At 52.7% G+C, this 14,964-nt stretch overlaps 1 protein-coding gene across 14 annotated transcripts in view; it reads left to right on the forward strand.

Moving 5' to 3' along the window:
• ACVR1B (activin A receptor type 1B) overlaps nt 1-14,264 on the forward strand; it is a 36,488-nt gene extending 22,224 nt beyond the window's left edge. For 4 of the 14 annotated variants that reach the window (XM_085024454.1, XM_085024451.1, XM_085024453.1 and 1 more), the window contains exons 5-8: nt 2,377-2,544; nt 3,537-3,693; nt 4,922-5,046; nt 8,594-9,570. In XM_085024454.1, coding sequence (XP_084880580.1) covers nt 2,377-2,544; nt 3,537-3,693; nt 4,922-5,046; nt 8,594-8,976 — 833 coding nt within the window. In that variant the 3' untranslated portion in view covers nt 8,977-9,570. Of the gene's footprint in view, nt 1-2,376; nt 2,545-3,536; nt 3,694-4,921; nt 7,172-8,593; nt 9,571-10,503; nt 11,089-11,164 lie in introns of those variants that run through there. The other 10 variants (XR_014845133.1, XR_014845128.1, XR_014845132.1 and 7 more) reach the window with 6 other exon arrangements.
• The last annotated feature ends 700 nt before the right edge of the window (nt 14,265-14,964 follow it).

Raw genomic sequence — 14,964 nt, forward strand, 5'->3', positions numbered from 1 at the left:
CCCATCTCTGAGACTCCCACACCCACCCTCAGGGTAGTCCCTCCAGGGGCTCCGGTAAATTTGCCTTGAAAATAACTGGAACGAAGAGGTGTGGCCTCAGCCCCCTCCAGGAGAGGACAGTCCGAGTAAAGCACGAGGTCCGTGCTCGGTGACAGCGCAGCGTCTTCCCCATGATGGCCGTGGAGCTGGCGCAGCGGGGCCATGCCTGCCTCCCACCAAGGGCTCCCCGAGGTCTCCAGGCTCAGCTTTTGGTCGGCTTGTACCTGAGGTTCCTTAGTGCCTCCTCCCTCGCTCTGCTGATTTTGCTTCGTTTTGGAGTCTCTCTGGTGAGCTCATTTTTAAGGACCTCACTGACTGGCAGAGTTCAGTAAACTAACGCTTGATTGTAGGAAGTAATCAAACAACAACTGTTCTGCTGGGCACAGATTGGGGGTGAGATGGAAGCCATGGAGGTCACACTTGAGCTTGATTGAGGTGAAGATGGCAGGAGTTGGTCAGAAAGAAAAACCGGTGAGAAGAGCACTCCAGACACTTGTGCAGAGACCAGGGACCTTTGGGAACCTGCAGGTCGATTAGAATGAGCAAGCCAAAGACATGGGTAGAGAGGTGGCAGAGTCAGGTTAAAAAAGGCGCCCCCCCCCCACTTTTTTTTTCTGACTGCACCTGCAGCATGCAGAAGTTCCCAGGCCAGGGATTGAACCCAAACCACGGCTGTAACCAGAGCCACAGCAGTGACAACTCCTAATCCTTAACCCACTGAGCCTCAAGGGAACTGCTAAAAGGGGCCTTTTTGAGAGAATTGTACTTTATCCTGAGGTAGCGGGTAGTAATTGAAATTTCATTCACTAATTCAGTAATGCTCACGGCCTGCCGTTTGGTCCTGGGATCATCACACATAAGAAACAGACCCAGTCCCCGCCCTTGTAGCGCCCAGGAAGAGGGGGCTGAACACATGTGGGGGGTAATGCCCCTGAACCAGAAGGGCCGTGGGGAGATGCCCTTTCCATTTTAGAAGAGTGTCTCCGGCAGTCAGGACGTAGTTTGCTGCATGGTCCAGCGATTTTTAGAATTCCACGTCGACAAAGACTACGAAAGATGCTAAGTGTGTGTTTTTCCTTCCTAAAACAACAGCGGGCTGCTCATTCCTTGCATTGCTGTGGGGGGTTGTAGTGGCCTCAGCTGCCCCAAAGCTGAACAGTCTTAGACTCACACCAGGGAGGAAGGGGAAGCTGTTCGTTTTCAAAACAGCCTCACCTTTTGACGGTGAATTTAAATCTTACGTATATTTTAAAAGATCAAGAGATGGCTTCTGTTTTGACTGATGGACAGGGTCCTCGAGACGTCAGAGGCAGGCCGAGCGGAAAGGGCGTGTTCAGTGGACCCTTCATTCGCGTAATCAGAGAATTCACTTGGTGCTTTGCCAGGAGCCACTCCCTGTATTGATTCTGGCAGCTCGTAGGAGCAGGCGCTGGCCATTGAACCCCACAGGAGGGCCAGGGGAGGAGGAAGATCGGCCCCTTTCGTTGTCACCTTTTTAACGTGATAGATGCAGTAGAGTGTCCTGGGACCGGGCCGACCTGGAATTTGCGACAGCTCAGTCCTGTGTCCGGTCTTCTTAAGGACAGCAGCACGGGCTCATTAGCTTACCAGCCGTGGGGTTTCTGTCTTCTCCCTCCCTTCCTCCCGCCCCTCCTTCCCACTCGACCCTGCACCCCGCCCTGCCCCGCATGTGCGGTGTGTGCTCGCCACCCGCCGTTGCCTTCTGAGGGTAAGAGGCGGAGATCCTCTGGAGGACTGGGAAGCGTGCTCTTTGTGCATGTGCGGCCTGGAACACAGCAGTGCACAAAGGACTCTTTCCTCCTCCACGGAGAGCTCACTGCCTGGAAGGAGCAAGGCACTTCCAGGCCACAAGTGAGCCTGGTGCTGGGGGGGTGGGGGGCTGTGCTGGAGCACAGAGGAGGGCCCGCCAAGCCTTCCTCCCTGGCCGGGGTGGATGCAGCCAGCCGTGGTGTGGCTGAGCAGGTCTTGTCGGGATCAGAAGCAGTGTTGCAAAGGAAACAGGTGATTCTGTCACTTTCTCTAAGCCCGTGCTCCCTCTTGGGAATGCCTCACATTGCAAACTTGGTGTGATAAAGAAGCGTGGCTCAGCATCCTCCAGCCACCTTCAAGAAGTAAAGGAGCAGGTCTGAGAAGGAAAGGCCATCCCCCTGTCCTTCCTGGAGCCTAAAGCCCAAGGCGACCGCGGATGAGACAGCAGAGTGGGGCCTCAGGAGGCATGGGAGCCAGGTGCGGGAATTCAGGGCTCTAGCAAGTTGGCATCGCACCTTTTTGTGGGTCGTCGTGCCTGTTCTGGAACTCCTCTGTGGTTCTCTGCAGATAACGGCACGTGGACACAGCTGTGGCTCGTCTCGGACTACCACGAGCACGGCTCCCTGTTTGACTACCTTAACCGCTACACGGTGACCATCGAGGGGATGATCAAGTTGGCCTTGTCTGCCGCGAGCGGGTTGGCACACCTGCACATGGAGATCGTGGGCACCCAAGGTCAGTGGCCCCGCCGAGGCCTGTCCCCCCACCAGCTCCAGAGCCCCTCTCTGCTCGGAAGCGGGACTTGGGCCTCAGGAGCTGGGGTCTAGCCCGAGCGAGAGGGGTGAGAAGTTCCCTCCAGTGAGAACAAAAGGTGCCCCTGCCTTCAGATCTCTCTCCGGGCCTCCACATCGGACACGGTGGTTGTCCCCGCAGGCCGGGCCTGGTGTGGTTGTCGGTCGGGGAGCTGGCATTGACCGTGTGGTCATCTCAGACACCCACCGGTCACAGGGAAGGGAGGGGACCGAGGAGGCCAGGCAGACTGCCGCTCTGAGCAGCGCTCTCGTGAGCCCACACGCTCACTGTCGGGACCGCTTGGTGGGTTGGACTCCGGGCTCTGCTAACCTAGGACGGTCCTCCGGGAGGAGAAGGACCTTGGGCGTCCCTGCTTGTTGACAGAGGCAGCTCTTTGGGAGCACTCTTGGCACAGTGGCACATGGCTCCCTGGTGCCTGGTTGACCAGCAGCAGCTCTCGCCCACCCTGGCGGATGACCAGCCGTGAAAGCTTGACCCCGTCCCTAGTTCTGCAGTGATAGTGGCCTCTTTGGTCTGAGAGCCTGGCCAGCACAGCAGCTTTTCCCGGAAACCCTCAGCAGTCCTTCCCCGGGGCGTGTCCGTTCACGGAAGGCGAGCAGGGGTGGTGTGATGTGGTGACGGTGGCCAGGGGCCCTGCCCTGCCAAGCTCTCGACTCACCTGCACTGGTGCATTTACTCTTCATAACATGCCCGTGAAGTGAGTACTGGTGTTTGGTCTCATTTTATGGATGAGAAGCTCAATGTATTGATGGGTTAAGTTGCATTTCCAGGGTTACTGGGTTAGTGGGAGGCAAAGCTAGGACTCGAACCCACACCATCCGGCTGCAGAGGCTATGCTTTTACTGCTTATACTGCCTTTCTTTAAAGATCGCCTCCCGCCACACACACACACCTTTTTTTCTTCCTTCTGCCAGGGAAGCCTGGAATTGCTCATCGAGACTTAAAGTCAAAGAACATCCTGGTGAAGAAGAATGGCATGTGCGCCATCGCAGACCTGGGCCTGGCCGTCCGTCACGATGCCGTCACTGACACCATTGACATTGCCCCTAACCAAAGGGTGGGAACCAAACGGTAGGAAGGCCCTGGCCGCCGCCCCTGCTCAGCTCTCGTCCTCAGTAGCCCACGAGCACCCTCGCCGATCAGCGCAGGAGGAGCGGGTGTGGTTCTTGCTCTCAGACAGCTGGCAGTTGAGTTGAACACCTGCCCCCTCCACCTGGAAAGCCACATGGGTTGCATGGAGCAGATGCGAGTGCCAGGAGCACAGCTCCATAGACCCGTGTGCCCACAGCTGTTGGCGAGTTGGGCAGGGGATGCAGTGGAGAAAGAGAACCTGGAGCAAGACTTGCAAGGGGCAGCGGCCCCAGGCTTGGCTAGGGGACAGGGGAAGGGTTGCAGTGGTGGCCTGTGCAGGACCCCCGAGGCGGCAGGGAGGGTGTTTGCTGGGGTTTAGAGAGCAGGTTTGCCAGGGTGGAAATGAGGGCCTCCCTTAAGGGTTATGGGCCTTCTTCCCGCTCCATTCAGAAGATGGAAAGAGAACTTACCATGGGCTGGAAGAGGAGGTCTGATTTCTGCTAGGTCTCAGAGAATGTCAGTAAATTGCGCTGCTGCTCTTTCCTCTTCCTTTTGAGGCAGCTACCCAGACTTCCAGGTGTGTGGGGGGGGGAGGGGGGAGGGGGGAGTGGCCCGAGTAGTAATAGTGAACTAACTGAGGGGGCCTTTGATGACCACCTAGAATTAATTTTCAGTTATCGACACAGATAAAATAACAAGTTCAGATAGATTTTAAGCTCAACACTCAACGCATCACTGGCTACATTCAGTAAAGCCCACAACCCCAGTAGCAACCAGATATGTACTGTTCCTGCTCTGTGACCCACATACACGTACCTTTTCCAGGAAATGGAAACACACTTAAAATAAATCTTGATGGTTAAAAAAAGAGGTAGATGATGGGACATGATGGAGGATGATCTGAGAAAAAGAATATGTGTGTGTGTGTGTGTGTGTGTGTGAGACTGGGTCACTTTGCTGAAATTGACAGAACACTGTAAATCAGCTGCAATGGAAAAAATAAAAATCATTTAAAAAAAAAAGAGGTACAAATAAGAATAGCCTAGTGTCACCAAACCTACGCCAAGGTATTTGGATTCGAATCCAAAACATGGGAGTTTGCAGTGACAAGACCCCATCAGTCTTGGGGCGGTGCTCTCCCACCTTCAGGGGGCTATTGAATCGGTACTTTGAGTCAGGAGAGAAGTGGTCATTAGCCGTGATGATCACGTGTCCTTTGCTGTTGCAGATACATGGCCCCCGAGGTACTTGATGAAACCATCAACATGAAGCACTTCGACTCCTTCAAGTGTGCGGACATCTATGCCCTCGGGCTCGTGTATTGGGAGATTGCCCGAAGATGCAACTCTGGAGGTACCTTTCCTCTTGCCTTCTCTTGCTCCTGCTTCCCAGGACCACCTGAGGGGTCTGGTGTTTGACTGCCACCTTCCTTCTCACAACCCGTCGGATGCCTGGGCCAGAGCCCGTCACACTCAGGACTCTCAACAAAGAGGAGGGAGGGGACCTTGGGGCTGCGGGACCAAGGGCGTGTTTACTCTTTGGACCAGCTTATTGAATAGGGTTTTATGTTGTGGTAACTGTTTCAGAGGCTCACCTGGCCTTTTTTTTTTTTTTTTTTTTTTTTGACATATTGCCTTTATTGGTCTGTGGAGGTTGGGAGAGCCTTGGGCAGGAATAGCACAAGACTCATGCAGGACTGCCTTCACACAGGAGGCAGGGTTTTCTGACACACGGGCTCTTGAGCCATGTCCCTGGGGAACGTAAGGTTTCATTGACAAAATAATAGTGATGATGTCTTACGTGGTGGAAGGAAAACTGCTCATGCATAGGATTTTCCCACAGTGAGTTTTTTCTTCGGGAATTTTTTTCTTACATCTTTGGTATTTACAACTGTTCCGTCATGTCAGACCCCGGTGAAAGGTAGTAGCAGACTTAGCAGAAAACAGTTTTATCATCAGCTTAGTGCATCAGAATGTTAACGGTGACTTCCAAGGATTCTGCCATGGGATCCAGTCTGAGATCCACTAGACCCCTGCCCTCAGCCATTTCTATTGCAGGCCAGTGGAAGTGAATTAAATGGAATTTGATTGATTAGAACGATGAGTGTTCCAGCAGAGCCCTTCCCTGTAGTACTGCCTTTTTCCGCCCATGACATGTTTGGTAAGATCCGAGGCATGGAGGAGGCACCCAGGGATTATTCATGGAATTGTACCCCTTTTTGGTCATGATACGCAGATTAAACAGTCAAGGTAAATCTGGTCACACAGGTTTTAAATTGTGGACCGGGTAAATTTTTCTTTCTCAGAGTGCTCTGGCGGCCTCGTGGTTAAGGGCTCAGCATTGTTCCTGCTGTGATGCAGGTTCAGTCCCCGGCCTGGGAGCGTCTGCCTGCCAGGGATGTGGCCAAGACAAAAATTTTTTTTTCCTTTCCCTATACTATCCAGAAATTGGGGCTAAGTATGTAATAACAGCGCTGACATTTGTCCACCACTTGCTCAGCATAAGCTCATTTCGCCTTTACTTCAGCCTGACCCAGCGGGCACTATTATTGCCATCACTTTGCAGATGAAAAGAATGAGTCACAGAGAGATTAGGTAATTTGTCCAAGGTCACACGGCTAGTAACCTAGGATTCAGACTCTGGTGAGCTAAGGCTAGAGTTTAAATTTACTGCTCCTCAGATAATTACCAAGTCAGACTCTATTTAAAACTCTGTCCCTTAGAGTTCCCCTTGTGGCTCAGTGGTTGACAAATTCGACTAGGAACCATGGGGTTGCAGGTTCGAGCCCTGGCCTCGCTCAGTGGGTTGGGGATCCAACGTTGCCGTGGGCTGTGGTGTGGGTTGCGGACACAGCTCGGATCCTGCATTGCTGTTGCTGTGGTGTGGGCCGACAGCTGCAGCTCCAGTTGGACCCCTGGCCTGGGAGCCTCCATGTTCTTCGGGTGTGGCCCTAGAAAAGACAAAAAAAAATTCTGTCCCATCAGCCCGGGACAGTAGAATTTCTTCTGGAAAAAGGCATGAGAAAGTTACATTTGATCTTTAAAATTTTTATTATGGAAAATATTTCAGTTTGTAGCTGTAGAGATAAGGATTTCAAAAATGTAGTACGATTATCACAGTTTAAAAAATGGATAGTAATTTTTAATTTCATTTATCATTAGCCAATATTGAGATTTTTCCCAATTGTCTCCTAATTTTTTTAAGTAGCAGTTTGTTAAATCAGGTTTCAGGAGTTCCTGTTGTGGCTCAGTGGGTTAAGAACCTGACTAGTATCTGTGAGGATTTGGGTTAGATCCCTGGCCTCGCTCAATGAGTTAAGGATCCAGCGTTGCCATGAGCTTCGGCATAGGTTGCAGATGTGACTTGGATCCTGCCTTCCTTTGGCTGTGGTGTAGGCCGAAAGCTGCAGCTCTGATTCGACCCCTAGCCCAGGAACTTCCACAAGCTGAAGGTGTGACCCTAAAAAAAAAAAATCAGGGTTCAAATAACGCCCAGCCACTGCAGTTGATCGATGCCCTCTGAAGTCTCTTTAATCTACAAGTGCCCCTCCGTTTTTCTTTTTTTTTTCTTCTGTGTTTTTAAAATCAGAAAATCCAGATCTTTTGTCCTGTAAGGTTTTTGTATCTAGATTTTCCTGATTGCCTCTTCATAGAATTCACATATTTGACTGTTTCTGTGAATTTCCTATGCGAGTTACATTTAAAGACTAGAATCAGGAGTTCTCAGTGGGTTAGGGATTCGACATTGTCATACCTGTGGCTCAGGTCACTGCTATCGCACAGATCTGATCCCTCGTCCAGGAACTTGTGTGTGCTGCTTTTTTCCACCTATGATGTTAGTGTGGCCAAAAAAAAAAAAAGACTAGAATCATTTCCCTCTCAAATCCTTCTGTTAAAAGGCGCACATGGGAGTTCCCGTCATGGCGCAGTAGTTAACGAATCCGACTAGGAACCATGAGGTTACGGGTTCGGTCCCTGCCCTTGCTCAGTGGGTTAAGGATCCGGCGTTGCCATGAGCTGTGGTGTAGGTTGCAGACGCGGCTCGGATCCAGCGTTGCTGTGGCTCTGGTGTAGGCTGGTGGCTGCAGCTCCGATTCGACCCCTAGCCTGGGAACTCCATATGCCGAGGGAGCGGCCCAAGAAATGGCAAAAAGACAAAAAAATAAATAAATAAATAAAAATAAAAAAATAAAAGGCACATATAATGCTGGTTCTCTCTTTTTTTGTGATATTAATAGCCATCTTTGATCATTGTCCAAATCTAAATTCATTAGAGGTTGAAAAATACCAATATTCAGATTCTGTCAAAGTTCATCTCTTTTCCTTTTTTTTCCTTTTTTTTTTTTAAGATTTCTTCTTTAAGGAGAAACTTTCCCAAATTGTCTATTCGGTTACCAAGATGTATAGTTTGAGTAGGAAAGGCAGGAACAATACTTGGTTCTTTGTTTCTTTACCATTTTTCAAAATAATGAGTTTATTCTCTTTCATCCTACAGAGACGACTGTGGGGGGTGGGGGGGTCTTGGTTCATTTGTTTGTTTGTTTTTAGTGTCATCATGAACAGGGGATTTAAAATATTTATTTCGGGTCAAGTCATAAGTCTTACTGTTGCTTAAATGTTCTCACCTTTGGCCAGTTGGGAGTTTTTCAAGTGGGTATCTTTTGACGTGACCTCAGTATCTTTGGTAGCGTCCTTGCTTTTTGGTAGGAAAAAGATGTTCCTGGCTAACCGTGTGTATCTCCTGTCCCATACCTGGAGGTGACCAAGCCCTCCAAGGAGCCCGAGGTCCTCTTCGTGGGAATTGGTCTTTACAGGTCACAATGTGGGCGTTGCCACTGGCCGGTGAGTGAGCTCTTCCTTCTGATAACGCTGGTGGATATTTTCTTTTCTCCCATGTCCAGGAGTCCATGAAGAATATCAGCTGCCATATTATGACCTAGTGCCCTCTGATCCTTCCATCGAGGAGATGCGGAAGGTCGTATGTGACCAGAAGCTGCGTCCCAACATCCCCAACTGGTGGCAGAGTTATGAGGTAAGAGGGTCCCCTCTCCTGCCCCTTTTCCATCTGCCTAATTTCTCTATTTTGGGAAAGTGTTTCCCGACGCCAACCCCAGGGCTTCCCCCTGAGCGTGTGGTTTATTATACGTTACTCCGCGCTGTTATGTTACACACTAAGCCCCGAGGGGCCGCAGCCCCTTTTCCCAGCTCCTCTTTGGAATCAACAACCTGGAAGAAGAAAAAGGCTTGGTCCCAGGACACAGATAGGGACAAAACAAAGACTTGAGTGGGAGTCGTTAGACCTGTCCAACTGGAAAAATGGCTCTGGAGCCACAGGGGTGGGCCGAGCTCTCAGGGGAGTTGAGAAGAGGCATCCACAAGGGGTGTAGAATGAGGGTGGGACTCGGTGAGAAGGGCGTTCCTCAGTGAGGAAGGGGCCTTTCTAAAAACTCAAAGCTGGGAGTTCCCCTTGTGGCTCAGTGGAAATGAGTCCAGCCTGCATCCATGAGGATGTGGGTTTGATCTCTGGCCTCGCCTCAGTGGGTTAAGTATCTGGCATTGCCATGAGCTGTGGTGTAGGTCACAGATGCAGCTCGGACCCTCCCTTGCTGTGTCTGTGGCGTAGGCCGACAGCTGCAGCTCCCGCTTGACCCCCTAGACTGGGAACTTCCATATGTTGCAGGTGTAGCCCTAAAAAGCAAAAACAAACAAGCGAACAAAAAGCCCATAAAACAAAAAAACTCAAAGCCAGGACGATGTGGAGAATTTGTATCTGGGCACAGTGGCAGACGAAGTGGGAAGGGACAGCATTCGGTGGATGTAATAGAAATGAAGACAAATACCTGATTTAACTTCCTAATAAACATGGAGTTTGGGTTCTGGAGTCTTTGGGGGCACAGGGTTTGTGCACGTGGGCCTCCTCTTCGCTCATGACCAGGCTTGAGGCGTGTGACCACTAGAGGGCAGGTCTGCGTTGAAGACGGAATTAACTTAGCTCACATGTTAGTGATGCCTTCTCTTTGCACAATAGAGCAGCAGTTTCCGAAATGTTCCTTGGAAGCCTCAGGGTTTATTTGCTTCAGAGGGTAAGGGAAACTGAAAGAGCTGGTCTCTAGCTACCCCGCCCCACTCCCTCCACAGTCAGCTCGGTTTGTACGTTGGGACTCTGCTTAGGACAACTGGTCCCACTTCTAAAAAGAATCTGGAAAACACTGGCCTGAAGCCGAGGTCGCTGACGGCTGACTCCATAGCCCTCAGAAACCAGGAGGGGTCCACAGGTGACCTTGGCTGCCCCCAGTGGTTGCCTGTGTCCTCGAGGCCATCATGCCTCTGAGGAGACTGCCTTTCAGGGGCTCCTCCTGCTCCCCCGGCCGTCTCTGCATGTGAACACGGGCTCACAGCCACTGCGTGTGTGGGCCTGGGAACGTCCCACTGTGCCTGGTTCATATGATACTTTTTTTGTTTTTAACGGCTGCACATGTGACATATAGAAGTTCCTAGGCAAGGGGCTGAATCAAAGCTGCAGCTGAGGCCTGTGCTGCAGCCACAGCCACAGCAACACTGGATCAGAGCTGCATCTGTGACCTACGATGCAGCTTGAAGTAACGCCGGATCCTTAACCCACTGAGCAAGGCCAGGAACTGAACCTGCATCCTCATAGACTATGTCAGGTTCTTAACCTGCTGAGCCATAATCAGAACTCCTCATATGCTGCTGCTGCTTCTTTTTTTCTTTCTTTTTTTTTTTTTTTTTTTTTTTTTTTTTTTTTTTTCCCTTTTTTGGCCGCCTGAGGCATATGGAGTTCCCAGGCCAGGGATCAGATCTGGGCTACAGTTGCAACCTAAAACCTATGCTGACAGCTGGGGCAACGCCAGATCCTTAACCCACTGCACCAGGCCAGGGAATCAAACCTGTGTCCCAGCACTCCCAAGAGGCCTCCAATCCCATTGCACCACAGCGGGAACTTCTCATATACTTCTTTTAAAGAAACATTTAGAGTTTCTCTATGGTTCACTGGGTTAAGGATCTGGTGTTGTCACTGCTGTGGCTTTGAGTCGCTACTGTGGCGTGGATTCGATACCTGGGCCTGGAACTTCCACGTGCTGCAGGTGAAGCAAAAAAAAAAAAAAAAAAAAAAAATTAGTAAACAGTCGTAAATATGGACGCTCAAACCTTCCAGAAATGATTTTCAGATCACAGGCTTTTGCAGGTATTTCTCAAGCTCGGCCAGACGATGGGGGATGGCCGGCAGCTGTGCCGGCGGAGGCCCCCTCCCCAGGCTTTCTCCGTGCGCCCACACACCCTGTCTCTTGAGGAAGAGAGAGCCCAGGGCAGAGGGAAGTTCACAGGCCTTTCCCTGGGGTCAGAAGGAAGGCGAGGGGGAGCGGGGGCTTGGGGGGACACGCCTGAGGAGGAGTCTGGGGACCAGAGAGGTGTCCGTGGGCCAGGCTCCGCTGATGCGGGTCTCTGTGCAGGCGCTGCGGGTGATGGGGAAGATGATGCGGGAGTGCTGGTATGCCAACGGCGCGGCCCGCCTCACCGCACTGCGCATCAAGAAGACCCTGTCCCAGCTCAGCGTGCAGGAGGACGTGAAGATCTAGCCGCCCCTCCCGACACGCCGCCCGGGCAGCGGGAACTACAGCCGAGCTGCCGTGTGGAGCAACAATGGAGGCCTACCTCTCGTTTCTGCCCAGCCCTCTGTGGCCAGGCGCCTGGCCCGCAAGAGGGACAGAGCCCGGGAGACTCGCTCGCTCCCACGTTGGGTTTGAGACACGGACACCTTTTATATTTACCTCCTAGTGGCATGGAGCCTCTGAGAGCGAATGGTGTGGAGACCTCGGTGCCACGACCCGGACTGGCTGTAGTGGGAAGTCCCGCCCGGCCCGGCGCATCTGGCAAGTAGCCTGGCGCGGGACGGCGGCGGCCGGGGAGGGCCCGGGAGGAGCTGAGCGGGGCCGGGGCCGCTGGTGCCGAGCGCGAGCTTTCCTCCGGGACCAACCGCAGCGCGGCGAGGCGGCCCAGAGGAACCAGAAGGACGGCCCCTCCTCCCCCGAGGACGCCCGGAGGGACTGCCGGCCGAGGCGGAGCGGGCCGCCCGTCTGTCCAGCCGTGTGTGCATGTGCCGAGGTGCGTCCCTGTTGTGCCTGGTCTGTGCCACGCCCTTACACGTGTGTGTGTACGTGTGTGTCTGTAGGTGCGCACTTAACCTGCTTGAGCTTTCTGTGCATGTGCAGGTCGGGGGTGTGGTCGTCGTGCCGTCTGGTCTGCGTGCTGGTGCCTCTGTCAGTAGCGAGCAGCGTCCTGTTCCCCCGGTGCCCTACCCCCCTTCCAGAACCCCCTCGTCCCCGTGGTACTCCCTCCCGGGCAGGCTGTGCCTCCGCCGTCGCCGTGTCAGCCCGGCCCTCCTTCCCCATTTCCGACCGCGGAACCAAAGCTGGCCCAGTTGTCCGCAGCAGACGAGGGTTTTGGGGTCCAGATTGGGGGGGGGGGATGGGCAGGGAAAGAATCTTGGCGGAAGCCTGCGGTGTTGTGCTCCGCGGCCACCGTGGGAAACGAGCCAGCCTGAGGGCATCAAGGAAGGGCCAAGGAATTTGAAGCCCAGATCTTGGGACTCAGATTGGAATGTCACATCTGTCTTTCATATCCCAGATTCTGGAAACAGCAGTGTACATTTTTGGTGGTGGTGGGTTTAGGGTGGGGAAGGGAAGGGAGGGGACAAGGAGCAGGGAGGGAGTCTGGGGCGGGAGGGAGGCATCTGCATGGGTCTTTTACTGGATTATCTGATCTCGGTGGAGGGAAGATGTGAGACTTGCATCCACTTCAGGGGCTTCTTTAGTAAAGGGAACGGCCGAGCTGAACCTGGTATTTAACCTGAGTGTAGTATTTAACGACGTCTAGAAGCACGGTTGTGGGTGGTGGTTTGGTCAGCATATCTTAGGTATATAATAACTTTGAAGCCATAACTTAACTGGAGTGGTTTGGTTTTCTTTTTTTTTTTATTTTATTTTTTTTAATTTTATTGGGAGGGTCTGGATTTTAACTTTTTTTAACTATTATTAAGTTTTTATAAAAAGAAAACCATCTCTGTGTGACAATTACCTCTCAGTCTATTTGTTTTTAAGGAAATCCCTATAAAAACAACCACACACACACAAAAGGCTCCAGTCAAACGCACATAGTTCAATCACACTGGAAATGTCTGTCTTTGGACCTGAGCCTGTTCCCCCTACTGAGCAGCAGGAGTCCCTCTGCCGGGGGTTCGGGGGTTGGTCTCTCTTGCGCTCTGCCTCCCCTCCCAGCCCCGTAAGTGGGTTTTGCACTGGGGCCCTAGCCTTCTGTGCATTATCCCGCAGGTTGCACCTCCTCCTCCGGGCATTTACTCAACAGACATTCGTTGTGGGCCTGTCAGGTGCCAGGCACTGCTCTGGGCACTGGCAAACACATCTGTGAACGAGACAGGCTTGGGTCCTCCTCTTGGAGCACTGACGACGGAACTGATTCAAGTTAGCGGGTGCCTGTTTTGAGACCAGAAGTTTTCCTAGTTGGTTCTGAGAGCCTTTTGAGCCTGGAGTGGTTGCTCTGATATCTCAGACCACCAAGGAGCAAGGATTGCCCCCCACCCCCACACCCCCACCAAAGAGGCCGGCGGCAGGCAGTGAGACCCCCACCACTGCATCCCTCCGCAGCCCCCTTCCTGCCCCCGGGAGGCACAGCGTGTGTGCAGCCCCAGAGCACCCCTGCCTCCAGCCCAGCAACTCTCTGCCAAAGCCTGTGGAGGAGGGGAGAGCCTCTCCCTGCTCACGTCGGTCTCCCCGGGGCTCCTGGCCTTCCTATTTATTTTCCCGATGTACTGCTTCTTTCCTTGCGTAAAAGGAGATCGTCCCCTCACCCTTTGGGCCAATTTACTGGCCACTGATGAACTTCTCTCGCATACCAATCGTGTCATTGGGGGACCTTCTTCCCCACCCCTGCTGACGCCCCACCTGTCCACCCTGCGGCAGGCAGAGCGAGGCGGGTGCCAGGAGGTGATGGAATCAGACTCCTCCCCAGCCTCAGCCAGCCTCTGGGATCTGCCAACACTCCTCGACCCCAGGGACTCCCAAGCCACTCGGCCGCTCCCCAGGTGGCTCTGCTGTCCTCACCACACACTCCTCCAGCTTCGGGGAAGACTGAGCGGTTTGGGGAAGCTCCCAGCCCCGCTGCCGCCACCACCACCACCACTCTTAACCCAGGAGTTGGGAGTTAAAGAGTTGAGGAGAAACTAAAGCCGAGGTTTTGGCCCCCTGAGGCTAAACTAACCCTGATCCTTAGGGCTACCCACACCTCTGGATTCTGGATTCACAGACCAAGTCCAAGCCCGTTCTTATGTCGCCATCAAGGCCCCCGAACGGCATTCTCGGTACTTCTGTTTGTTTTTGTACATTTTATTAGAAAGGACTGTAAAATAGCCACTTAGACACTTTACCTCTTCAGTATGCAAGTGTAAATAAGTTGTAATATAGGAAATCTTTTGTTTTAATATAAGAATGAGCCTGTCCAGTTTCTGCTGTACATTATTAAAGTTTTATTCACAGAGCTTTTCTGGTGCCGTCTGTTTTATGTCTCTGGCCCGGCCACCCAGCCTTGTGGGCAGGTGCTCTCAGGGAGAGTCTCCCCTCCACCTGCCGGGGTTCGACATTGACACCAGCCGCAGTGGGTCACGGCAGACGAGGGCCCGACCGGATTGTGCTGGTCTTCCTGAGGCTGTTTCCGTGTGTTTCACAGGGGGGGTGGTCTGGCATGTGCCGGGGAGCCCAGGACGAACCGAACACCTGCCTTGGGCTTCGTGTTTGTCTTTCAGCATTTTTCTCTTCGTACAATAGAGGGTCTGGATCCTGGTAAGTCACAGACCACCTAGTCTCAAAGGCCGCCCGAGCTCTCCTCACTGTTAGCTTCTCCTTCCTCAATTGGAATATAAATGTGAACTTGGGGCTGGTCAGGTGACTTTGGGACAGGAATCTTCCATGGTTGCTCTGGGATTTTCAGCGTGTGGGTAGCTGTGAAGATCTTCCTATCTCTAGAGAGAGCAAGTCCTAGAATCACAGAATCTCGCGTTTCGATGGGACTCAGGAGTCGCTTGGCCCATCAGCTGTCAGGCACTTGCCCAGAATCCCTGCCAAGTGGTCCCGGGCCTTGTGCCATTACACTCAGACCATGGCCTACACGTGTGGGCCGTCTGCTTAGTGGACGGGTCTCCCTCACATGGAACTAGGCAGCCTCCCTTGACTTCTGGAGG

Source organism: Sus scrofa, chromosome 5 (assembly GCF_054392235.1).
Source record: "Sus scrofa isolate SSC_HxYL_T2T_F1_AM1 chromosome 5, Sscrofa_HxYL_maternal_Yorkshire_Landrace_v2.0, whole genome shotgun sequence".
Classification (NCBI taxonomy): domain Eukaryota; kingdom Metazoa; phylum Chordata; class Mammalia; order Artiodactyla; family Suidae; genus Sus; species Sus scrofa.